At 51.8% G+C, this 26,430-nt stretch overlaps 2 protein-coding genes across 2 annotated transcripts in view; both read right to left on the bottom strand.

Annotated features, from left to right (window-relative positions):
- Positions 1-13,311, bottom strand: part of LOC146759543 (uncharacterized) — a 46,435-nt gene extending 33,124 nt beyond the window's left edge. Inside the window, exons 1-2 of the mRNA XM_085510423.1 lie at positions 13,254-13,311; positions 12,118-12,648 (exon numbers count right to left, since the gene is read on the bottom strand). Of these exons, the coding sequence (XP_085366549.1) occupies positions 12,118-12,648; positions 13,254-13,311 (589 nt within the window). The remainder of the gene's footprint in view (positions 1-12,117; positions 12,649-13,253) is intronic.
- Positions 13,312-16,711: 3,400 nt separating this feature from the next.
- LOC146759542 (uncharacterized) lies at positions 16,712-25,888 on the bottom strand. The gene is made up of 5 exons (XM_085510422.1): positions 25,363-25,888; positions 25,119-25,229; positions 24,659-24,806; positions 24,116-24,369; positions 16,712-18,044 (listed from the first exon to the last, which is right to left on the bottom strand). Exons 1-5 carry the CDS (start codon positions 25,388-25,390, stop codon positions 16,753-16,755), a joined length of 1,833 nt encoding a protein of 610 aa, XP_085366548.1. The 5' UTR covers positions 25,391-25,888; the 3' UTR covers positions 16,712-16,752.
- Positions 25,889-26,430: the final 542 nt, after the last annotated feature.

The following is a 26,430-nucleotide window of genomic DNA, read 5'->3' as shown; positions in this document are numbered from 1 at the left end:
GTGTGTTTCTGTCTATGCTCTGATTTCTGTTAAAATCAGCTTTTGGATATGTAGAGGGAGAATTTTTTCGGTGAATAACTGTGTGTTTAGGGCAGGAATGGATGATCCTTGATTTCACATGGTAGATGTTCTTTACCTGCTCTGTACTCATTTTACAAATCATTTCATGCTGTAACAGTAAACAAATGGTGAATTCTTCATCAGATACGTCTGCTACTGTAAGGTCTTTGTCTGATTTCAAAGTTAAAGTCAGGAGTCAAACTAAAAGAAGAAAAAACTAGTTTGATAAGGACGTATAGAAATTCTGACTTTCTGTAACACAGCTTTGTTGGAAGTAACCGCGGGAGACAAGTCTCATGCTATCATGGTCAACAAGTCTCGTTTATTAGGTGTTACAGCATCTCATTTATACAATCAGTAATAAGTTCATGCATATTGCAAAAGTAAAGCTCAGGATTGGTGGGTTACACATTACTTCATCTGACCTTTGTGGTTAGTCTTATGGATACTTTTTCTTTGCAGCTCTGTCTACACCTTGCTACACATCTTGCTTTTCCCTCAGGCCGTCCTTGCCTCTAGATACATATTTCGTCTTTAGCTACATACCCTGTCTTTTCACATCCTGATTTCTCCACAGCTGCTTAGCCCATGATCGGCCCTAGGATAGACCGTCTTTGTCTTTAATCACGTTCATTCTTTTACAATTTAACTAGTGGAATCTCTTCATGTCCTTTCTCATGAAGCCATTCTGCATAAACATTCTCCACATAGATCTGACCCACATCAGACGCACAGCAGCTCCGGCCCCAAAGATCTGACCCACATCAGCCCCAAAGAAGCTCCTGCCCCATAGATCAGACCCACATCAGCCAAACAGCAGCTCCTGCTCCATAGATCGGACACACATCACCCCCACAGCAGCTCCAGCCCCATAGATCTAGCCCCATCAGACCCACAGCAGCTCCTGCCCCATAGATCTGACCAAAATGTGCCCCAGAGCAGCTCCTGTCCAAGAGATCTGCCCCACAGCAGCTCCTGCCACATAGATCTGACCCACATCTGCCCCACAACAGCTCCTGCCCCATAGATCTGACCCACATCTGCCCACAGCAGCTCCAGTCCTATAGATCTGACCCATATCTACACCACAGCTGCTCCTGCCCCATAGATCTGACCAAAATGTGCCCCAGAGCAGCTCCTGTCCAAGAGATCTGCCCCACAGCAGCTCCTGCCACATAGATCTGACCCACATCTGCCCCACAGCAGCTCCTGCCCCATAGATCTGACCCACATCTGCCCACAGCTACTCCTGCCCCACAGATCTTACCCCAATCAGCCCCAAGGCAGCTCCTGCCCCATATATCTGACCAACATGTGCCCCACAGCAGCTCCTACACCATAGATCTGACCCACATTAGCCCCACAGCATCTTCTGCCCCATAGATCTGAAGACCATCAGCCCCAGAGCATCTTCTGCCCCATAGATCTGACCCACATCTGCCCCACAGCAGCTCCTGTCTCATAGATCAGAACAACATCAGCACCACAGCATCTCCTGCCCCATAGATCTGACCCACATCAGCCACACAGCAGCTCCTTCCCCATACATCTGACCCAGATGTGCCCCACAGCAGCTCCTGCCCCATACATCTGACCCAAATGCGCCCCACAGAAGCTCCTGCCTTATAGATCAGACCATCATCAGCCTCACAACAGCTCCTGCCCCATAGATCTGACCCTCATCATCCCCACAGCAGCTCCTGCCCCATTGATCTGACTCACATCTGCCCCACTGCAGCTCCTGCCCCATAGATCTGACGCCCATCAACAACACAGCATCTTCTGCCCCATCGATCTGACCCACATCTGCCTCACCGAGCCTTCTGCCCTAAAAATCTTACCCACATCAGCCACAGAACAGCTCCTGCCCCATAGATCTGATCCCAATCAGCACCACAGCAGCTCCTGCCCCATAGATCTGACCCTCATCAGCCCCACAGCAGCTCCTGCCCCATAGATCAGACCCACATCTGCCCCACAGCAGCTCCTGCCCCATAGATCTGACCCACTTCAGCCCCACAGCAGCTCCTGCCCCATAGATCTTACCAACATCAGCCCCACAGCATCTCCTGCCCCATAGATCTGACCCACATGCGCCCTACAGCAACTCCTGCCCAATAAATCTGACACACATATGCCCCACTGCAGCTCCTGCCTTACAGATCAGACCCTCATCAGCCTCACAACAGCTCCTGCCCCATAGATCTACCCCACAGCAGCTCCTGCTACATAGATGTGACCCTCATCATCCCCACAGCATCTTCTGCCCCATAGATCTGACCCTCAGCAGCAACACAGCAGCACCTGCCCTACAGATATGACCCACATATACCCCACAGCAGCTCCTGCCCCATAGATCTTACCAACATCAGCTCCACAGCAGCACCTACCCCATAGATCTGACCCACATGTGCCCCAAAGCAGCTCCTGCCCCATAGATCTGACCAACATCTGCCCCACAGCAGCTCCTGACTCATAGATCAGAACAACATCAGCACCACAGCAGCTCCTGCCCCATACATCTGACCCACATGTGCCCCAGAGCAGCTCCTGCCCCATACATCTGACCCGCATCAGCCACACAGCAGCTCCTGCCCCATACATCTGACCCACTTGCGCCCCACAGCAGATCCTGCCTTATAGATCAGACCATCATCAGCCTCACAACAGCTTCTGCCCCATAGATCTACCCCACAGCAGCTACTGCCCCATAGATCTGACCCTCATCATCCCCACAGCATCTTCTGCCCCATAGATCTGACCCTCAGCAGCAACACAGCAGCACCAGCCCAACAGATATGACCCACATATACCCCACAGCAGCTCCTGCCCCATAGATCTTACCAACATCAGCTCCACAGCAGCACCTGCCCCATAGATCTGACCAACACCAGCCCCACAGCAGCTCCTGCCCAATAGATCTGACCAACATCATCTCCACAGCAGCTCCTGCCCCATAGATCTACCGACATGTACCCCACAACAGCTCCTGCCCCATAGATCTGACCCACATCAGCCCCACAGCATCTCCTGCCCCATAGATCCGACCCACATCTGCCCCTTAGGAGCTCCAACCCCATAGATCTGACCAACAGCTGCTCCTGCCACATAGATCTGACCCACATCTGCCCCAGAACAGCTCCCGCCCCATAGATCTGACCCACATCATCCCAAAGAAGCTCCTGCCCCATAGATCAGACCCACATCAGCCACAAAGCAGCTCCTGACCCATAGATCTGATCCCAATCAGCCCCACAGCAGCTCCTGCCCCATAGATCTCACCCTCATCAGCACCACAGCAGCTCCTGCCCCATAGATCTGACACACATCACCCCCACAGCAGCTCCTGCCCCATAGATCTGACCCACGTCTTCCCCACAGCAGCTCCTGCCCCATAGATCTGACACACATCACCCCCACAGCAGTTCCTGTCCCACAGATCTGGCCCACATAGGCCCCACAGCAGCTCCTGCCCCATAGATCTAACCAACATCAGCTCCACAGCAGCATCTTCCCTATAGATCTGACCCACATCAGCCCCACAGCAGCTCCAGCCAAGTAGATCTGACCCACAGCAGCTCCTGCCCCATAGATCTGACCCACATCTGCCCCACAGCAGCTCCTGCCCAATAAATCTGACCCACATGCGCCCCACATCTGCTCCTGCCTTATAGATCAGACCCTCATCAGCCTCACAACAGCTCCTGCCCCATAGATCTACCCCACAGCAGCTCCTGCCCCACAGATCTGACCCTCATCATCCCCACAGCATCTTCTGCCCCATAGATCTGACCCTCAGCAGCAACACAGCAGCTCCCGCCCCACAGATCTGACCAACACCAGCCCCACAGCAGCTCCTGCCCCATAGATATGAACCACATGTGCCCCACAGCAGCTCCTGCCCCATAGATCTGACCCACATCTGCCCCATAGCAGCTCCTTCCCCATATATCTGACCCATATCAGCCACACAGCAGCTCCTGACCCATAGATCTGACCGACATCGGACCCACAACAGCTCCCGCCCCATAGATCTGACCCACATCGGACCCACAACAGCTCCTGCCCCATAGATCAGACCCACATCTACCCCACTGCAGCTTCTGCCCCATATATCTTACCAACATCAGCGTCATAGCAGCTCCTGCCCCATAGATCTGACACACATCACCCCCACAGCAGTTCCTGTCCCACAGATCTGGCCCACATAGGCCCCACAGCAGCTCCTGCCCCATAGATCTAACCAACATCAGCTCCACAGCAGCATCTTCCCTATAGATCTGACCCACATCAGCCCCACAGCAGCTCCAGCCAAGTAGATCTGACCCACAGCAGCTCCTGCCCCATAGATCTGACCCACATCTGCCCCACAGCAGCTCCTGCCCAATAAATCTGACCCACATGCGCCCCACATCTGCTCCTGCCTTATAGATCAGACCCTCATCAGCCTCACAACAGCTCCTGCCCCATAGATCTACCCCACAGCAGCTCCTGCCCCACAGATCTGACCCTCATCATCCCCACAGCATCTTCTGCCCCATAGATCTGACCCTCAGCAGCAACACAGCAGCTCCCGCCCCACAGATCTGACCAACACCAGCCCCACAGCAGCTCCTGCCCCATAGATATGAACCACATGTGCCCCACAGCAGCTCCTGCCCCATAGATCTGACCCACATCTGCCCCATAGCAGCTCCTTCCCCATATATCTGACCCATATCAGCCACACAGCAGCTCCTGACCCATAGATCTGACCGACATCGGACCCACAACAGCTCCCGCCCCATAGATCTGACCCACATCGGACCCACAACAGCTCCTGCCCCATAGATCAGACCCACATCTACCCCACTGCAGCTTCTGCCCCATATATCTTACCAACATCAGCGTCATAGCAGCTCCTGCCCCATAGACCTGACACACATAACCCCCACAGCAGCTCCTGCCTCATAGATCTAGCCCCCATCAGACCCACAGCAGCTCCTGCCCCATAGATCTGACCCACATAGGCCCCACAGCAGCTCCTGCCCCATAGATCTAACCAACATCAGCGCCATAGCAGCTCCTTCCCTATAGATCTGACCCACATAAGACCCACAGCAGCACCTGTTCCGTAGATCTGACACACATCATCCCCACAACTGCTCCTGCCCCAAAGATCTGATATAGATGTGCCCCACAGGAGCTCCTGCCCCATAGATCTGACCCACATCAGCTCCTGCCCCATAGATCTGATATACATGTGCCGCAGAGCAGCTCCTGCCCCATAGACCTTACCCACATCAGCCGCACAGCAGCTCCTGGTCTATAGATCTGACCCACATGTGCACCACAGCACCTCCTGTCCCATAGATCTGCCCCACATCTGCACTACAGCAGCTCCTGCCCCATAGATCTCACTCACATGTGCCCCAGAGCAGATACTGCCCCATAGATCTGACCCACAACTACCCCACAGCAGCTCCTGCCCCATAGATCTGACCCACATCTGCACTACAGTAGCTCCTGCCGCATACATCTGACTCACATATGCCCCACAGCTACTCCTGCCCCATAGATCTGACCAACATCTACCCCACAGCAGCTCCTGCCCCATAGATCTCACATGTGTCCCAGAGCAGATCCTGCCCCATAGATCTGACCCACAACTACCCCACAGCAGCTCCTGCCCCATAGATCTGATCCAAATCAGCCCCACACCAGCTCCTGCCCCATAGATCTGACCCACATCAGCCCCACAACAGCTCCTGCCCCATTGATCTGACCCACACCAGCCCCACAGCAGCTCCTGCCCCATAGATATGACACACACCTGCCCCACAGCAGCTCCTGCCCCATAGATATGACACACACCTGCCCCACAGCAGCTCCTGCCCCATAGATCTGACACACACCTGCCCCACAGCAGCTCCTGCCCCATAGATCTGACACACATCTGCCCCACAGCAGCTCCTGCCCCATAGATCTGACACACACCTGCCCCACAGCAGGTCCTTCCCCATCGATCTGACCCACATAAGCCCCACAGCAGCACCTGTTCCGTAGATCTGACACAAATCAGCCCCACAGCAGCTCCTGCCCCATAGATATGACCCACCTCAGCCCCTGCCTCATAGATCTGACCCACATGTGCCCCTTAGCAGCTCCTGCCCCATAGAGCTGAACTACAGCAGCTCCTAACTCATAGATCTGACCCACATATGACCCACAGCAGAACCTGCCCCATAGATCTGACCCACAGCAGCTCCTGCCCCATAGATCAGACCCACATCAGCCCCACTGCAGATCCTGCCCCATAGATCTGACCCACAGCAGCTCCTGCCCCATAGATCAGACCCACATCAGCCCCACCGCAGTTCCTGCCCCATAGATCTGACCCTCATCAGCCATACAGCAGCTCCTGACCCATAGATAAGACCCACAGCAGCTCCTGCCTCATGGATCTGTCCCACATGAGCCCCACAGCAGCTCCTGTCCCGTAGATTTGAACCTCATCAGCCACACAGCAGCTCCTGCCCCATTGATCTGACCCACAGCCGCTCCTTCCCTATAGATCTGACCCACCTAAACCCACAGCAGCACCTGTTCCGTAGATCTGACACACATCAGCCCCACAACTGCTCCTGCCCCAAAGATCTGATATAAATGTGCCCCACAGGAGCTCCTGCCCCATAGATCTGACACACATCTGCCCCACAGCAGCTCCTGCCCAGTAGATGTGACCAACAGCAGCTCCTGCCCCATAGGTCTGACCAACATGTGCCCCAGAGCAGCTCCTGCCCCATAGATCTTACCCACATCAGCTGCACAGCAGCTCCTGATCTATAGATCTGACCCACATGTGCACCACAGCACCTCCTGTCCCATAGATCTGCCCCACAGCAGCTCCTGCCCCATAGATCTGACACAAATAGGCCCCACAGCAGCTCCTGCCCCATACATCTGACTCACATATGCCCCACAGCTACTCCTGCCCCATAGATCTGACCAACATCTACGCCGCAGCAGCTTCTGCCCCACTGATCTGTCCAACATCTACCCCACAGCAGCTCCTGCCCCATTGATCTCACTCACATGTGCCCCAGAGCAGATCCTGCCCCATAGATCTGACACACACCTGCCCCACAGCAGCTCCTTCCCTATAGATCTGACCGACAGAAGCCCCACAACACCACCTGTTCCGTAGATCTGACACACATCAGCCCCACAGCAGCTCCTGCCCCATAGATATGACACACCTCAGCCCCTGCCTCATAGATCTGACCCACATGTGCCCCTTAGCAGCTCCTGCCCCATAGATCTGACCCACAGCAGCTCCTTCCCCATTGATATGACCCTCATCAGACCCACAGCTGCTCCAGCCCAATAGATATGACCCACATATACCCCTCAGCAGGTTATGCCCCATAGATCTGACCCACATATGACCCACAGCAGATCCTGCCCCATAGATCTGACCCACAGCAGCTCCTGCCCCATAGATCAGACCCACATCTGCCCCACAGCAGCTCCTGCCCCATAGATCTGACCCACGTCTGCCCCACCTCAGCTCCTGCCCCATAGATCTGACCCACATCAGCCCCACCGCATATCCTGCCCCATAGATCTGACCCTCATCAGCCCCACAGCAGCTCCTGCCCCATAGATCTGACCCTCATCAGCCATACAGCAGCTCCTGACCCATAGATCAGACCCACAGCAGCTCCTGCCTCATAGATCTGTCCCACATGAGCCCCACAGCAGCTCCTGTTCCGTAGATTTGAACCTCATCAGCCACACAGCAGCTCCTGCCCCATTGATCTGACCCACAGCCGCTCCTTCCCTATAGATCTGACCCACCTAAACCCACAGCAGCACCTGTTCCGTAGATCTGACACACATCATCCCCACAACTGCTCCTGCCCCAAAGATCTGATATAAATGTGCCCCACAGGAGCTCCTGCCCCATAGATCTGACACACATCTGCCCCACAGCAGCTCCTGCCCCATAGATCTGACCCTCATCAGCCCCACAGCAGCTCCTGCCCCATAGATCTAGCCCCCATCAGACCCACAGCTGCTCCAGTCCCATAGATCTGACCCACATCTACCTCACAGCAGCTCCTGCCCCATAGATCTGACCCACGTCTTCCCCACAGCAGCTCCTGCCCCATAGATCTCAACCACATGAGCCACACAGCAGCTCCTGTCCCACAGATCTGACCCACATAGGCCCCACAGCAGCTCCTGCCCCATAGATCTAACCAACATCAGCTCCACAGCCGCTCCTTCCCTATAGATCTGACCCACATAAGACCCACAGCAGCACCTGTTCCGTAGATCTGACACACATCAGCCCCACAACTGCTCCTGCCCCAAAGATCTCATATACATGTGCCCCACAGGAGCTCCTGCCCCAAAGATCTGACACACATCTGCCCCACAGCAGCTCCTGCCCAGTAGATCTGACCCACAGCAGCTCCTGCCCCATAGGTCTGACCAACATGTGCCCCAGAGCAGCTCCTGCCCCATAGATCTTACCCACATCAGCCGCACAGCAGCTCCTGGTCTATAGATCTGACCCACATGTGCACCACAGCACCTCCTGTCCCATAGATCTGACCCACATCTGCACTACAGCAGCTTTTGCCCCATAGATCTGACCCACATAGGCCCCACAGCAGCTCCTGCCCCATACATCTGACTCACATATGCCCCACAGCTACTCCTGCCCCATAGATCTGACCAACATCTACCCCACAGCAGCTCCTGCCCCATAGATCTCACTCACATGTGCCCCAGAGCAGATCCTGCCCCATAGATCTGACCCAAATCAGCCCCACACCAGCTCCTGCCCCATAGATCAGACCATCATCAGCCTCAGTACAGGTCCTGCCCCATAGATCTACCCCACTGCAGATCCTACCCCATAGATCAGACCCACATCTGCCCCACAGCAGCTCCTGCCCCATAGATCTGACCCACATCTGCCCCATAGCAGCTCCTGCCCCATAGATCTGACCCCAATCAGCCCCACAGCAGTTCCTGCCCCATATATCTGACCCACATCAGCTCCACAGCAACGCCTGCCCCATAGATCTCAACCACATGAGCCCCACAGCAGCTCCTGTCCCACAGATCTGACCCACATAGGCCCCACAGCAGCTCCTGCCCCATAGATCTGACCAACACCAGCCCCACAGCAGCTCCTTCCCCATAGATCTGACCAACATCAGCTCCACAGCAGCACCTACCCCATAGATCTGACCCACATCAGCCCCACAGCAGCTCCTGCCACATAGATCTACCGACATGTGCCCCACAACAGCTCCTGCCCCAAAGATCTGATACCCATGTGCCCCACAACAGCTCCTGCCCAATAGATCTGACCCACATCTGCCCCACAGCAGCTCCTGTCTCATAGATCTTAACCACATCAGCACCACAGCAGCTCCTGCCCAATAGATCTGACCCTCATCAGCCCCACAGCAGCTCATGCTTCATAGATCAGACCCACATCTGCCCCACAGCAGCTCCTGCCCCATAGATCTGACCCACAGCTGCTCCTGCTCCATAGATCTGACCCACTTCAAACCCACAGCAGCTCCTGCCCCATAGATCTTACCCACATCTGCCCCACAGCATCTCCTGCCCCATAGATCTGACCCACATCAGCCCCACAGCAGCTCCTGCCACATAGATCTACCGACATGTGCCCCACAACAGCTCCTGCCCCAAAGATCTGATACCCATGTGCCCCACAACAGCTCCTGCCCAATAGATCTGACCCACATCTGCCCCACAGCAGCTCCTGTCTCATAGATCTTAACCACATCAGCACCACAGCAGCTCCTGCCCAATAGATCTGACCCTCATCAGCCCCACAGCAGCTCATGCCCCATAGATCAGACCCACATCTGCCCCACAGCAGCTCCTGCCCCATAGATCTGACCCACAGCTGCTCCTGCTCCATAGATCTGACCCACTTCAAACCCACAGCAGCTCCTGCCCCATAGATCTTACCCACATCTGCCCCACAGCATCTCCTGCCCCATAGATCTGACCCACATGTGCCCCACAGCAGCTCCTGCCCAATAAATCTGACACACATATGCCCCACATCAGCTCCTGCCTTACAGATCAGACCCTCATCAGCCTCACAACAGCTCCTGCCCCATAGATCAGACCCACACCTGCCCCACAGCAGCTCCTGCCCCATAGATCTGACCCACATCAGCCCCATACCAGATCCTGCCCAATCGATCTGACCCACATTATCCCCACAGCAGCTCCTGCTCCATAGATCTGACCCACTTCAAACCCACAGCAGCTCCTGCCCCATAGATCTTACCCACATCTGCCCCACAGCATCTCCTGCCCCATAGATCTGACCCACATGCGCCCCACAGCAGCTCCTGCCCAATAAATCTGACACACATATGCCCCACATCAGCTCCTGCCTTACAGATCAGACCCTCATCAGCCTCACAACAGCTCCTGCCCCATAGATCTACCCCACAGCAGCTCCTGCCCCATAGATCTACCCCACAGCAGCTCCTGCCCCATAGATGTGACCCTCATCATCCCCACAGCATCTTCTGTCCATAGATCTGACCCTCAGCAGCAACACAGCAGCACCTGCCCCTCAGATCTGACCCACATATACAACACAGCAGCTCCTGCCCCATAGATCTTACCAACATCAGCTCCACAGCAGCACCTACCCCATAGATCTGACCCACATGTGTCCCACAGCAGCTCCTGCCCCATAGATCTGACCCATATGTGCCCCACAGATCTGACCCACATGTGCCCCACAGCAGCTCCTGCCCCATAGATCTGATCCACATCAGCCACACAGCAGCTCCTGCCCCATACATCTAACCCACATGCACCCCACAGCAACTCCTGCCTTATAGATCAGACCATCATCAGCCTCACAACAGCTCCTGCCCCATAGATCTACCCCACAGCAGCTCCTGCCCCATAGATCTGACCCTCATCATCCCCACAGCAGCTCATGCCCCATAGATCAGACCCACATCTGCCTGTCTCGCTCCAATTTACAGGAGGGAGGCAAGGTTCTTTTGTGTATATACCCGGCGTGAGATTAAGAAGCAACGGTTCAAATGTTGGTCCAACCAGTTTATTAAAGACCTAGGTGTTTTTTTTAGGGAGATGGGGAAGGGAAGGTAGGCGATAGGGAAAGTAGGAAATATAAGCAAGGAGTCTTTGCAGATAGCAAAAGAGATATAGTCACCACCGTGGGTCCAGCGAGGTACACAATCCGTTGATCTCAGGAACTCGTCTGATCACCGCGGGGGATGGGAGACAGCCAGGGAGCTCCGCAGCAAGCCGGTCCCGGGGGTTCTTCCGACAAAGTTTTCCCCTCAGGGAATTCTCCGTCAAAGGTGTCTTTGGGAGTTTGTCTCCAAAGTCCCCAGTTTAGTGAGGGCCTTTTATCCTCCATTTCTGTGAGGTTGTTTTTCTCCTTAGTTTGGTGTGACATACCTGGCCCAACAGATAAGCCAGAAGGGAGTGGTGCCTTTGTTGCCAGGCACAAGCATTATCACCTTTTGCAGTGGTCAGCTCCTCCAAGCCGCACCCCTGAGAAAGGCTGCCTGTCCTGCTTGCAGGGGTTCCGTGTCACGATGACACCCATCATTCACTCTCCTGGATAGTTATCAGTTGCCAGTCAGAGTCTTATCGTTCACGAAGCAAGCTTTGAGACAAATAAGAAAAACAGTTCTGTCCTTCACACCACCCGGTGGCTCAAAGGTTGCTTGAAACTGATACGCAAATGACCATTCACTGTGGTGAGGAAAGAAAAAAAAGTAAGCATAAGGGAAAAGAGGGATAGGTGATATGGGGGAATTAAAGGTTACACAACTGTTATAAAGGATTTTTTGGGCTTGGTTACAAATGTCGCCCTGATCTGTTGGACTGCTTCTCCATCAGTTGAAGCGGTCACAAAGTACATAGAGGATACCACATGCTGTATAAGTTGAATAAAACATGGAATCATACAAGGAACAAACATAAGAGTTGCAACAACACACAATAGATAAAATAGAATACGTTTCACCCATGGGCCACCTGGAAGCCAGGAAAAGAGCTCGGTGTCTAGGTTTTTCCAGGTTTGGACAGGAACGTGGGCTATTTTCCTTATACCCTGGGCAATTTGATTAACAACTTCACCGTTATCATCAATCTTCAGACAACAATTGGAATCATTCAACTTGCCGCAAACACCACCTTCTTCAGCTAGCAAGTAATCAAGAACCATACGATGTTGGAGAATTGCTGTCCGCATCTGTGTGGCTTGATCTGCAAGGAGGTCAAGCGCATAAGCCGTTTCATTAGTAATGATTTCAAGGACTGCCTGTAATCTGATAATACGGTTCAGGTTATAAATGGGTTCTCGAGCACCATTAATTATTTCACTGGGATTCCAGGTAGCTGGCCCATAGTATTTGATTATACGCTGAGGGGGCCAGTCATCTTTGCCCCAAGTTTGGCCACTACCACTTGTTAGGGAGGTATCAATAGACCTCCGCTGTCGTTTAAGATCATCATATACCTTGATACCTAATTCATTGCCATCATCTCCTGCAAGCAGGAAGAATAGTGGGCGGATTGCCCCCACATAACATACCCCAGTCCAATTTGCAGGTAGTTGTTTATATGCATAATGGCCACAAATCCAGTAATGTCCTTTCAATGCTACTGATCCATTTTCAAAGGGTCCATCCCATTCATCAGCCAGTTTATTCACATGTTCCTTAGCTTGAAAGCATGTGGTGTTGAAAGGTCCAAAAGGATGTCCGGCCACATTACAGTTCCAGCTGTGACCAGTATCACTCTCATTCCTATACCACTTACACCTCCAAGCCCCAGCATCAGGCCTCCAGGTACATTTCATACCCCCAGCTTCAGTAAACAGGGTGTTGTTGGTGGAGGACCAAAAGTGAGAGAATCCTTGTCCCAACCCTGATCGGTTGTACCACCCCCACTGATATACTATGGGGCTATGTAAATGGGGTCCTGTTTCATAAGCCATTTTACGATAAGTCCAAGTGCAATTACTTGTTCCAACATAGATACAGGCTGAGTACGATTCAGACAATAAATTCCCATAGAGGGATACTGAATTGGCCATGGAGATGTATTCTTAATTTCCCAATGGGTAGTGTGGTTAATTCCACTGTAGTTACTTGCCAGCCATTTAGGGGCAATAGGGGTTGAAACCCAGGGCCAGGTTTCAAGTCCCATGGGTCCTCCACATACCCAGCAGTTAGTCAGGTTATAGACATTTGCTACTTGTTCAGCCAGTTGGAGAAAAGAGTTTTTTATGCCACCCCCCCCATCCCCAAAGTTTTGGGGAGGATAACCAATTGCTACAGGAATTGAAATATATGACAAACACAAAAATAACAAGAATGACATTTGGCTCAGGTGTTGAAGAGGCAATCACCAAAACACCAATGATTAAAGTCAGCTGTTGGCCCTTCTGTGTTCAGTCAGGGTCCCTCGGAGATCTTCTGTAAAATAAAACAAGACATCGGCTTGCCCTTTTGGGCTTTTGTTAATATGGTTAAAATGAAGGGATAATCCAGCGAGTGTTAATTTTATATTCCTTTTCCCGGGCATCCTTAGCTTTCCATGCATATTTGTTAAGGGGTTCTGTAAGGGTAAGGGGAACCGGCCCCACATTAGGCAGGTCAACTAACACAGGCTGGCCAGGGAGATAAGAAGGTTTCCCTTGCTTATCTGCATCTGGGTCAAAAGTAATGGGTAACAGCGGAGGGGCCCTGGGACAGAAGGCGTTAAGTCGAGGACAGCCATTAATCCCCCAGCGATCATTAACTCTTCTGACTGCATCAGAAGTGCGGGTGGTCCAATTGGGTTTTTCTGGTTTCAGGAATTTCTTAAGGAGGCCATTGGATCGCTCCACAATACCATTAGCTTGAGGATAGTAGGGAGTGTGAAAGATCCAGCTAATGCCTTCTTCTCTGGCCCATTCTTGTACTACCCCTGCAGTGAAATGGGAGCCATTGTCTGATTGGATAGAACTAGGTTTTGGGAGAATACTAAACCATTTCTTAAGAGCTTTTACAGTGTTCTCCCCTGTTGCTCGAGGGGAGGATTCAGCTTGTAGTAGGCCAGAGATTACTTCCACCCCTACTAACACATATTGTTTGCCTTCGGATTTTCTGAAGGGGCCAATGTAATCAATTTGCCATGTTTCCCATATATGTTTCCCTTCCCTTAAATGGAGAGGGGCATCCTGCAAAGGGTGCTTGTCTAAGCGGGTGCGGCATAGTTCACAGGCAGAAATGCAAGTGCGACATTGTTCCCTAGTAACAGGCCAGCCACGGGCTTGGGCCTCACGGTAGAGATCAAAAGCACCAGTATGCCCTCTTTTTACATGTAACCATTCCATAAGTCTCTCCCAGTTTTCACTGTCTGGTTCTCCCTGTCGCAGTGGAGCAATCCTGGCTAGTTCATCTGCTTTATTGTTCCACTGACTTGCAGGATTGCCATCTTCTTGGTGGGATGCAACCCATGCAACTGAAAATTGGCCTTGTTTAGCGATAGCAAGAATCTCCTGCCACTTATCTTTCTGCCAGACTGGGACACGATTAACCTCCCAACCATTTTGCTCCCAGAAATGAAGCCACTCCGTACAGCCTTTGAAGACAGCATATGAGTCAGTGTAAATATGCACACGAACAGCAGACTGTGACTCATGCTGGAATACACTCCATACTGCTACCAGTTCCCCAACCTGAGCACTACCTTCCCCCTCAGTGATAATAGTGAAATTAGTGCCTATCTGTAAGGCAACAGCCCGGTATTTCCATACTTTTCCCTCACGCTTGGCAGAGGCGTCTGTGAACCAAACATTCTGCAACTGGTCTGAGTATGGGGGGGCAATCTGGATAACAGAGGGAAGATTAGCATCAGTGACAGAGAGAACATCATCTTGAATAGCAAGCATTTTTGTAGCACCCTCTGTGACTGTAAAGATATTACAATAATGTTCAATTTGAGCATACCATTTCCGGACAGAAGCACGCTGTGCTACCCCGTCAGGAGGGGGGGTACCGGATATTACAGGCTTGATAACCTTAAATGGGCCTCTCAGTACTATAGGTTGCTGTCGTATAGTCCTCTCTGCTTCTCGCAAAGCTAAGCTAACAACAAACAGCCCCTTCTCCAGCTGTGAGTATCGCTTCTCTGCATCTTTAAAGCTGCGGGAATAGAATCCAATAGGTCTAGTGGGACCTTCTGGACCCTTTTGCCAGAGATGTATAGACAATCCTGACTGAGCAAATCCCCATTCTATCTGTACAGGGTCAGAGGGATGAATAGGACCTAAAGACTGGTGGGTAATAGCTTCAAAAATTAAAAGCTGCAAGGCTTCCTCATGAACTGGGGTCCATTCCCATGATGCCCCCTTCCGTAATAAGTCATACAATGGACGGGCAATGATAGAAAAGTCAGGGATGTGTTTTCTCCAAAACACTAGAAGTGCAAGAACATGCTGTAATTCCTTTTTATTCTCTGGCATTTTAAGTTGATCTAAGGCTGCGAGGGTGTCCTGTGGAATGCAGGCCATACCGCCTTTCCACCAGATACCCAAAAATTTCACTTCAGAAGCTGGAGGCTGAATTTTATCTGGAGGAATAGTCAAACCCAGCCCTTCCAAGTGTTTTATTATTTTGTCATGCATTGTTTTAACTGCTATCAGCTTATCTCCTCCTACCAGGACATCATCAATATACTGATAAATCCGGACTCCTTCTTCCAGGGGAATTTGTTCCAGCTCTTGTGCCAATGCATGGTGAGCCAAAGTCGGAGAGTGCTTATACCCTTGAGGGAGGCGGGTAAAAGTATATTGCTGGCCCTCCCATGTAAAAGCAAAACGGAGCTGGTCCTCATAACGCAGGGGGACCATAAAAAACATATCTTTAACGTCAATAGAAGCCATGATTGGGTGAGCTTGCTCTTGGATAGTTGCTATCAATTCAGAAATGTTAGGAACAGCTGCAGTTAGCGGCCCTGTGTTAGCATTTAGCCTACGATAATCTATAGTCAATCTCCATTTGCCATTTGGTTTTTTGACAGGCCACACAGGAGAGTTAAAAGGGGAGTGAATGGGTATCACAATTCCCTGTTCCTTTAATTCTGCCAGCACGGGGCCAATACCACTACGTGCCCCCAGGGGTAAAGGATAAGGCTTAACGGAAGTCAAATGGGAGGGGGGAAGCGGGGGTGCCACTTGCAGCAGACGAATATCTAGTGTGGGGACGCCGAACACCCAGCTCCCTCCCTGGTCGTCTGTCCAGCTCCTACCCTTCAGGATATCTAGCCCTAACAAATTAAGAGGATATTTTCCTACAACCATGGAGATTTCTTGCGCTGCTTCCTCTCCAGGCAATCGCAACCTTACTATTGCCGTGGCTTGAGAGTGTACACCGCCCATTGCATCTGCTACAAACATTTTTCTGCGGGACAGGGTTACACCCGCACGGTCAGCGTCTTCTGTTTTAATAGCAGAAATTTGTGCTCCTGTATCTACTAGGAATGTCAGAGGAACTAGTCTAGGTTCAACAATGCATGTGATTAACAGGTCGTTTCCTTTTGTTGTGAGCTTTCTAATGTGCATCCAACCTCCGCCCCCCCGCTCACTTGAGGGGAGCGAAGGAATTAGTTTTCCTGCGGCCCTAGTGTCTGGGCCGATTCCAAAGGAGGGGCGCTCGGAATTAGAGTGTTACTCTTTTCGAGCTTTTGTTTTGGCCATCCATTAACTAACCTCTCTAACCTATCAGTAGATAATCCATTCATTAAGTCTCGCGGAATGCCCTTCTGCCAGCCTAGTGTCCAAAGACTATTACGTTTATGATCTATATTTCGCCCACTTGGTTTCATAGAAAATGAGACCCCTTTAGATCCGTTTTTCTCTGGGCTGGATAGAGGGGGGGGCGAATTGGCTACAGCACGCCTCACTCCTCTCGTTTCAAATTTACTAGTGGAGGAAATCACCGGCCCATATTTTCTCCCATAGTTAATTAATTCTTGGGCAACCTCACCCCATGTCCATGCCTTATGTCCTGACTGCAAATGGTTTGAGGTTATAGTTCCTTCTAATGTTGCCCGGGCTCTTTCTCCCTGAGGCATAGCCTGTATCTTTCCTTGTAGTTGTATGCCTATGGGTTTCAGTGATTCTGGAAGCCCCCTGATTAAAGGAGTCATCCGTTCAGGGTCAACAGGCATCATCATAGGTGATTCATGATGTGGCTGCAGCTTTCTATCATACATCATTTGGAGACAAGCAGCCTTTTGAACACTTTCCACTAATTGATCAACTGTCCCATTAATAGCAAGAGGGTCTCCCCTTTCTAAAGGGTTAAGACCACCTGCCCAATAGGCAGCCCTCTGTGTTAGGGACCAAGGAGCACGGTTGTTACCAGCAGTTAAAAATACTCCAGGCCCCCAATAACCTTCAGCTTCCTTTTCAGTTAACAGAATTTGGTCTCCGCCAGTGAGACTAACCCTCCAAACATACTCTGTCTCTGATTCCTTTGGAGAGCGGCTAAAATCCTTCCTCAGCTTTGCCAATTCTGTGGCAGAGAAGGGGATTTCTTTAACATTCATTTGAGGGTCCAGATCCTCACTGTTATCAAATGTATATTCAGTTTTTATCAAAGGACGCAATTGGGCTGGCGAGTCCTCTAATTTGTTAAGTCTGGACTTTATTTCTTTCAGTCCTTCTAGAGGATAGATCTTTTCTTGAGACAAGTTATGAACGACAGAGTCAGTGTTATCCTTACACCTTAATTGTTCCTTCAGGGCCTCTAGTAAAAGAGTTGCATCATGTTTTTCACATTCTAATTGCCTTTTGAGCTCCCCTGACTGATTCTGCAGAGTTTTAACCAGCTCTAGCAGAGATTCTATAGTTTGGTTCTCTGCTTTAAGCTGCTGGTCTCGGAATTCTATAGCTGCAACCAGAGCAGAACCCAATACTGCACAAATAAAAGATTTTCCTTTTCCAGCTCTGCTACGAGCATTCCTTTGCAGAACACTAATGCGGTCTGAAACACTCTGCAAGTTATACCAGTTTTGTCGTGCCCAATCCACCCCTGATAAAGAGGGCCGAGCACCATGTTTTTCTAAAAGGTCAAATAACACATCTTCACTTTTCGTAGTGGCAATACTGTCACTCATTTCTCAATACCCTAAAAGACACACACGAAGGGAAGGTACACTTAACTCCTTACCCCTCTCCAGGGAAGCACACACCAATTAAACAAAGATACTCAAATCACTATTCCTCTTCTTTGTGCGGAGACAAAGAGGCTCAAACAACACTTTCAAAGAAAACGCTTTACGCAAATCGCTCCTCACTTCCCCTCGAGGCCACGATAACAACGCCAAGCACCACACCTAGGCAACAGTACACTTCTAGGTTTCTTAAACGACACCTTCTAGGTTTCAATAAAAGGGAATATAATTCTTGGAGAGGCACACACTTTTTTGGTCAAAAAATATCACTTATTCACTTCCCCAAGAAACACGCACTAAAAGGTCCAAATTTCACCAGAATATGGAGCGATCTTCCTGGAGAGGTACTCACGTCAAAGTTACCCAGTTTATCGCTCCTTGCAACTCCAGGAGGTGCACACAGATAAGTTTCAGGCAATATCTGGGAGGACAACACTCTCACGGCGGGTATCCTGCCGACTACGCCAATAAAAATGTCTCGCTCCAATTTACAGGAGGGAGGCAAGGTTCTTTTGTGTATATACCCGGCGTGAGATTAAGAAGCAACGGTTCAAATGTTGGTCCAACCAGTTTATTAAAGACCTAGGTGTTTTTTTTAGGGAGATGGGGAAGGGAAGGTAGGCGATAGGGAAAGTAGGAAATATAAGCAAGGAGTCTTTGCAGATAGCAAAAGAGATATAGTCACCACCGTGGGTCCAGCGAGGTACACAATCCGTTGATCTCAGGAACTCGTCTGATCACCGCGGGGGATGGGAGACAGCCAGGGAGCTCCGCAGCAAGCCGGTCCCGGGGGTTCTTCCGACAAAGTTTTCCCCTCAGGGAATTCTCCGTCAAAGGTGTCTTTGGGAGTTTGTCTCCAAAGTCCCCAGTTTAGTGAGGGCCTTTTATCCTCCATTTCTGTGAGGTTGTTTTTCTCCTTAGTTTGGTGTGACATACCTGGCCCAACAGATAAGCCAGAAGGGAGTGGTGCCTTTGTTGCCAGGCACAAGCATTATCACCTTTTGCAGTGGTCAGCTTCTCCAAGCCGCACCCCTGAGAAAGGCTGCCTGTCCTGCTTGCAGAGGTGCCGTGTCACGATGACACCCATCATTCACTCTCCTGGATAGTTATCAGTTGCCAGTCAGAGTCTTATCGTTCACGAAGCAAGCTTTGAGACAAATAAGAAAAACAGTTCTGTCCTTCACACTGCCCCACAGCAGCTCCTGCCCCATAGATCTGATCCCAATCAGCCCCACAGCAGCTCCTGCACCATAGATATGACCCTCATCAGCCCCACAGCAGCTCATGCCCCATAGATCAGACCCACATCTGCCCCACAGCAGCTCCTGCCCCATAGATCTGACCCACATCTGCCCCATACCAGATCCTGCCCAATCGATCTGACCCACATTACCCCAAAGCAGCTCCTGCCCCATTGATCTGACACACATCTGCCCCACTGCAGTTCCTGCCCCATAGATCTGACCCACATCTGCCCCATAGCAGCTCCTGCCCCATATATCTGACCCATATCAGATCCACAGCAACGCCTGCCCCATAGATCTCAACCACATGAGCCACACAGCAGCTCCTGTCCCACAGATCTGACCCACATAGGCCCCACAGCAGCTCCTGCCCCATAGATCTGACCCTCAGCAGCAACACAGCAGCTCCTGCCCCATTGATCTGACCAACACCAGCCCCACAGCAGCTCCTGCCACATAGATCTACCGACATGTGCCCCACAACAGCTCCTGCCCCAAAGATCTGATACTCATGTGCCCCACAACAGCTCCTGCCCCATAGATCTGACCAACATGTGCCCCAGAGCAGCTCCTGCCCCATAGATCTTACCCACATCAGCTGCACAGCAGCTCCTGGTCTATAGATCTGACCCACATGTGCACCACAGCACCTCCTGTCCCATAGATCTGCCCCACAGCAGCTCCTGCCCCATAGATCTGACCCACATAGGCCCCACAGCAGCTCCTGCCCCATACATCTGACTCACATATGCCCCACAGCTACTCCTGCCCCATAGATCTGACCAACATCTACCCCACAGCAGCTCCTGCCCCATACATCTCACTCACATGTGCCCCAGAGCAGATCCTGCCCCATAGATCTGACCCAAATAAGCCCCACACCAGCTCCTGCCCCATTGATCTGACCCACACCAGCCCCACAGCAGCTCCTGCCCCATAGATATGACACACACCTGCCCCACAGCAGCACCTTCCCTATCGATCTGACCCACATAAGCCCCACAGCAGCACCTGTTCCGTAGATCTGACACACATCAGCCCCACAGCAGCTCCTGCCCCATAGATATGACCCACCTCAGCCCCTGCCTCATAGATCTGACCCACATGTGGAAAAGGAAAAGTCCCAAGAGGGAAATTCAGTTCATCGCAGATGTCATCAAACCTCTGCTCTCAGGGCAGTCGCACTCATTGCTCGGGGTGAGCAACCAGCTGCGTGCTTACCCAAGGAGCAGCGGTTACTTTGACCTGAGTGTAGCAGCCAATGCCTGACTGTAAGTACGAACACTAACCTATGCCTAACTCTAAAATAACAACAGAAACCTATACCTAACCCTAAACAACAAACAGGAACCTATCCCTAACGCTAAAACTAAACTGAACGCTAACACTAACCTAACACTACCATCAACAACAAAGAACAGAACAAGCACCTAACTCCAACAGGGGGAAGAAGGAACTGGGGGCCCACAGAACCGGAGGAGCAACAAGGTGGAGGAGAAGAAGATGTTAAATAATGCCACCCAGCTAACGTTGGGGGCAGGGGCTGCGCAGCAGGAAAGGAGCCGAGTGCCTGGACCAGTGATGGTGAAGCTGTGACCATGCCAACGCGGGGCCTGGCACGGTGGTGTGGTGCCAGGCCAGCTATGCCACGGGCGGATCCACATCCATGGGCTCCTCTGGAGGGGGATCCACCTCCATCGGTTCCTCTGGAGGGGGATCCACCTCCATAGGCTCCACATGGGTGGTGGTCACGGGGCTGGTCCAGGCATGATGGAATATGGCTCTCTTACCCATCCTCTGCCTGGTGGTCATGGCGGGACCCCTCCTCCTTCTCACTCCTAGGGCCCCCAGCTCCATCCTCCCGCCTGAAACAGGGAAAACTTCTACCCTAGCCCTCTTAGCTGCCGACATGGCTGCTAACTGCCACAGCTGTCAGAGGCGACTGCGTTGCGCGCGGCAGCGGTGACCAAGGTGACGTGGTGAGGGTTCTAAAATGGCGGCCGCACTGCTGGCACTGGTGTTCCACATAGGATGAGGAGGGGGCTGGTAATAGCAGGACAAGGGGAAACTGATTTAAGTTGAAAGAGGGAAGATTTAGGTTGGATGTTAGGGGGAAAGTTGTTTACTAGGAGAGTGGTTAGGCCCTGGAACAGGCTGCTCAGGGAGGTTGTGGATGCCCCGTCCTTGGGGGTGTTCAGGGCCAGGTTGGACAGGGCCCTGGGCAACCTGATCTAGTAAAGGTGTATGTTTGGTGGCCCTGCCAGGCAGGGGGGTTGGTTCTTCATGATCCATGAGGTCCCTTCCAACCCGGGTCATTCTGTGATTCTGTGATACTGGTGTGTGGCTGTTTGTCCCAGCGCGCTGACCTTTTGTCTTCAGGTTCACCAACAAGACTGTAACTGATTTATGGAGGAGGCAAGTGATGGGTGCTACTGTGTGACAATCAACATCACTTTGTGGACATTTGAAAGCACCTTCCTCCAGAGCTGTTCACCTCCAGAAGAGGGTGCTCAGAAGTGTTTACTGGCAGAAGATCTGGCTCCAGATTGGTATGGGAAAACTGGGGAATGATACCATCGTGTTCTGTGAAGAACAAGAAGCAGGTGGGCAGCCTGCTCCCTCTTGTCTGCTGGCAAGGCCCAGATGAGATCCCAGAGCCAGAAGCTGCCATTCCAAGGAGAGCTGACTCAACCATTTTGGATTTGAGCTGTCACACCAAGGAGAGCTGACTGAACCACGTTAGACTTATTTGTAAGTTTATACTATCATTGGAAACTGTTGCCGTGGTCACAGTCATCGTCAGCGGAACAACAACTCCTGATGACCCACCACTACTGAAGATCAATGACTGAACTACTAAACACGTCAGATCCATGGTGGTGACTCTCTCTCCCTCTTGCTTCCTATAAAGACTCCTTGATTCTTTTTCCTGTCTTTTCTATTGCCCGCCTTCCCTTCCTAATCACCCTAAATCGTAATAGCGTCCGTCCTCCAACATTTGAACCATGCTCAGGCATACACGTATGGACCTCCTCTCCTTCCTATAAATTGGAGCAGGACGGAGAACTACAAGGATTGTCAGCTCCCAAGTCATACAAGTATTGCACACAACACAGATAACTTCATCTGTTGGCCCCGCTGTCTCTGCATACCACCAAGCGAGGACCTGCAGTGCCCAGGCGAGACGATGTGCCTGACAGTGCAAAGCCAGCCCACGTGTGTGCAGATGGCAAGGAGCGTGTGGCACTGTGCACCGACAGCCCTTGCCTGCCCAGGACTGCGTGTGGAGGGTGTTCTCCACTGCAGCCCTGCCCAACAGTCAGTAGGGGTGTGCGGCCATGATGGCAGTAATGAACAAACTGCTGCTTCACAAAGATCTTGGCCTGATTAGAAATCTTTGAGTAGTGCTGTTACAGCAGACAGAATGTGATAAGCGCAAGTAGTCTCCTACACTTCACATCCTTGCTACTTTGTTCTGGGTGTTGACACTGAGCAGCATCTAACACAAGTTCTGCCCTGGTCAGCTGGCTGCCTTAGCTTGAGCCCTGATGGCAACGCCGTGACGTGATGTTAGTATTGCTGTTTTCTCCTCGTCAGAATACTCTGCCTTTTGAAGGAAGCAGCTTCTTGGTAATTTTGTTTTGTTGTTGAACTTTATTAATTTACAATATCTATATTCCATATAGTTATAGATGTTTTGAATATGATCATCTGTGGTGCTGAGAATTTTTGTAGAAAAGGTATACTCAGTTCGGAAGGTGTAATAAGGATGTTAAAGAAAGAACCCCCTGTTGTGTTGACCAGTGATGATGCTCCCACCCCCTGACCAATGGTGGAGAGGAGCATGAAGAGAGAGGTGGTGCTGGGGGGATCTTGGGGCTGCTGGGCCTGTCATACTTTTTCCAGGCAGAGGTTTTACAGGTGTTGCCCCCATGCCGACCCTGTGGGGGGGGGCCACTCCCACATCCTGAAGGATGGAGGAGAGGAGCGGGAGGGTAGAGTTGGTGCTGTGGGGGGCTGGGAGCTGTGGGGCCTGGTATGCTTTCCCCTGGCTGTGGTTTTCTGGGTGTCGGATGATGCCCTCAAACTGCCACCCTGTGGGGGCTGCTCCAACCTCCTGAAGGATGGTGAAGGAAAGTTGGTGACAGTTCCTGGGGGGGACAGGGGGCTGCTGGGCCAGTTGGCTTCCCCCAGGCAATGGTCATCCGTCTGTTGGATGATGTCCCCAGGTCTATATTCTGCTGGGGTCGCTTCCATCCCCTGATGGATGGTGGAGGGGAGGGTGAGGGCAGAGATGGTGCTGGAGGCTGACAGGCCTCTCAGGCTTCCCGGAGGCAGTGGCTGCCTGCGGGTGACACTTTGAGGGAGCCACTGCCAACCCCTGAAGGATGGTGGTGGGGGACGGGAGGGTGGTGTTGATGCCAGGGTGCTGCTGTTTGGGTGCTAGCCGATGACTGCAAGCTTCCAAACCAGGTGGGTCCCTCCTGTCCCCTGAAAGAGGTGTTGATGCCCAAGGTGGATAGGGGCCGCTGGGCCTGATGTACTTCCCAGGGGCCACGGAGCCTGGGCTGGTGGGCTACGGGGGCTGCACTGGGGGTAGCTGAGCCCGACAGCCGTCAGGCCTGGCAGGGGCCGCTCTGGTGATGCTCTGCGGCTGGTGGGCAGATTGTCACTGCACAGGCACCGGTTGTTTGTGCCACGTCTTTTCTGTGCGGCGCACTGAGGCGAGCAAGCTGTTTGTCCAAGCGTGAGGTTGCTGCGGGCAATATGCTGGACTGCAGCATCTTCAGCAAGGCGCCTGCAGGGAGAGAAATGTGCTGAGGGCACAGGAGAACCCCCTGCTCTCCTTCCTCACAGTGCATGATAGAGTCACTCTCAGCTCCGGGCCTGTCTCAGGCCCAGCAGTAAGAACATACAGCAGGAATGGCTCGGCCAGTTAAATGTCTGACAGTGTCAATCTCAGACAGTGTTAGGCAACAACTAACTGGCTTCTCTATGCTGCTTTAAGTAGAAATGCCTCCTTGCTCACAGGATCCCTATAGTAAAGAGAGGGGGCAGGATGGGGTTGGGGGTGAACAAGAACTCACTGGTTTATCTGCCTCCGTTGTCGGACAAGACGATAACACGAAAACATTGCCATCAGCATGGTAACGAAGATAGCTGCACCGAATCCCAGGCAGTACTTCTCGATAAAATTATTGTCTGCGGCATTTGCGTGTTCCTCACCATCCGCACCTGGAAAAACAATGTGGATCTGTTTCACCAGCTGCTGCTTTGAGTGACATGGACAAGAACAACCACAGGAAGGATCCCGCTCCGGGCTGCTGTTGTGCCTGGTGGCTCAGGGGAAGCACAGCAAGCTCTGGAATGCGGGGTCTGTGCACAGGAGGTACTATGGAGGGTCCTGTTTCCTCTCCTTATCTGCTGAATGTGGTTCTGGTGGCCTAGTTCCCAAAAGGACAAAGTTCCTAAGTCCCTGGGAACTGGCTGCAGTGGGAGGGGAGCAACCTCTAACCACGGCCACGGAGCTCTATGAGCGGCCCTTACCTGGAGTGACAGTTGTTGTGTGCATGGCCTCTATTACTCTCAGGGGGACAGTCAGTGTGCGAACTCTGCCATTCCAAAATGCAAGCCAGCGCATAGGTGCTCCACCTGTCTCTTTAGAAAGGAGGTAAGGGAGTGGGACTGTAAGTAACTGCTTCTCATCAGGAAGATGGTGCAGTTTCTCCACATGTATTTCTAGAAATTCAGTTTCACAAGCCTTTCAGGGAACAGACGGAAATACACCTACCACGTGCTTTGTCCTTCATGATTTTCATTAGCAGAGGGGGCAGTGTCTGCAGATATTTTCCTGTTTCCAGGGCCTCTTTCTGTTTCTCAGGACCTAAACAGAAAGCATTAAGATAACTTTCAGACAAACAAGGTATTAAACTGAACGGTCTTTTCAGTGAAGTCAGTAACGACAACAGCCACCCCTGGGATGCCTGTGGGGTTCCAGCACAACTAAGGATTTAGCACGGCCTTCCCTGGAGGCACTTCTGCAACCAAAGAATGAGAACTTTTCACCACACACTGCAGCTTACCTAAACGCATAACGGCATCACTGAATGGGACCAGGGCATTGTGCGAGGGCAGGGCACACACACACAGGTGTGCATTCTCACTCACACCTGCAGACGCGCCTGGCTGACATTAGGACTGTGAGCTGGCATCTCTCAAAGGAAGTAAAATCTCATGACATGGTATGCTGTAATTTCTCTCTTCCTTAGGGACCTGCAGTGACTGGAAGGGGCTCAGGTGATGACATGGCACTCAGACCTGGGTCAAAAGTTGCAAAGCTGCAGAGAAGCCAGGTGGGCAGTTGGCTGGCACTCAGCGGCTTTCCAGATACTCTCTCCAGGCCATGTAAAACAATCTTCAGAGAAGGCATAGAAGAACATTTGGCCCCTCAAGGTTTTTTTAGTGGGGAGATCTCTGATGTTTGGAGACAAAGTTAACGGGATGCTGGGAGCATGCAGCACCCAAGAAACAGTGACTACCCAAGCTTCTCATGGAGAAGAAATCACCAGGCAGTGAAAAGATGAACCCCTCCTGAACTTCCACAGCCAAATATGAGCAAAGATCATGAGATGAAGACTGGTGACTTACCTCTGGCATCCACCCCAGGCTCAGGGACGCGACTTTGCTTTTGAAATGCACCAAAAGGGGCCTGCAGGCACAAGAGTGATCAGACACAGGTGAGGAGAGCTTCCGCTGCACACTGGGGTCTGCCTTGTTTTTTTTTCCTGCAGTGACCTGTGAGGACTGGCTGCAGGTCAGGGAATGACATGGCCCAAACAGCAAAGGAATAGGAGCAAAG

This window comes from Coturnix japonica, chromosome 10 (genome assembly GCF_054131305.1).
Source record: "Coturnix japonica strain WE chromosome 10, WE-NBRP24, whole genome shotgun sequence".
NCBI lineage: Eukaryota > Metazoa > Chordata > Aves > Galliformes > Phasianidae > Coturnix > Coturnix japonica.
The sequence above is the reverse complement of the archived record's forward strand: the minus strand, read 5'-3'. Positions and strand labels throughout refer to the sequence as shown.

Excerpts from the sequence above, each read along its gene's own strand:
- LOC146759542 (XM_085510422.1), bottom strand. The coding sequence starts at position 25,390 with ATGAAAATCATGAAGGACAAAGCACGTG. Across the intron at positions 24,807-25,118 it reads CACAACAACTGTCACTCCAG|GTGCGGATGGTGAGGAACAC; the intron begins GTAAGGGCCGCT and ends TTGTTTTTCCAG. Across the intron at positions 18,045-24,115 it reads GGCTCCGTGGCCCCTGGGAA|CTATAGAATTCCGAGACCAG; the intron begins GTACATCAGGCC and ends CTCTGGTTGCAG.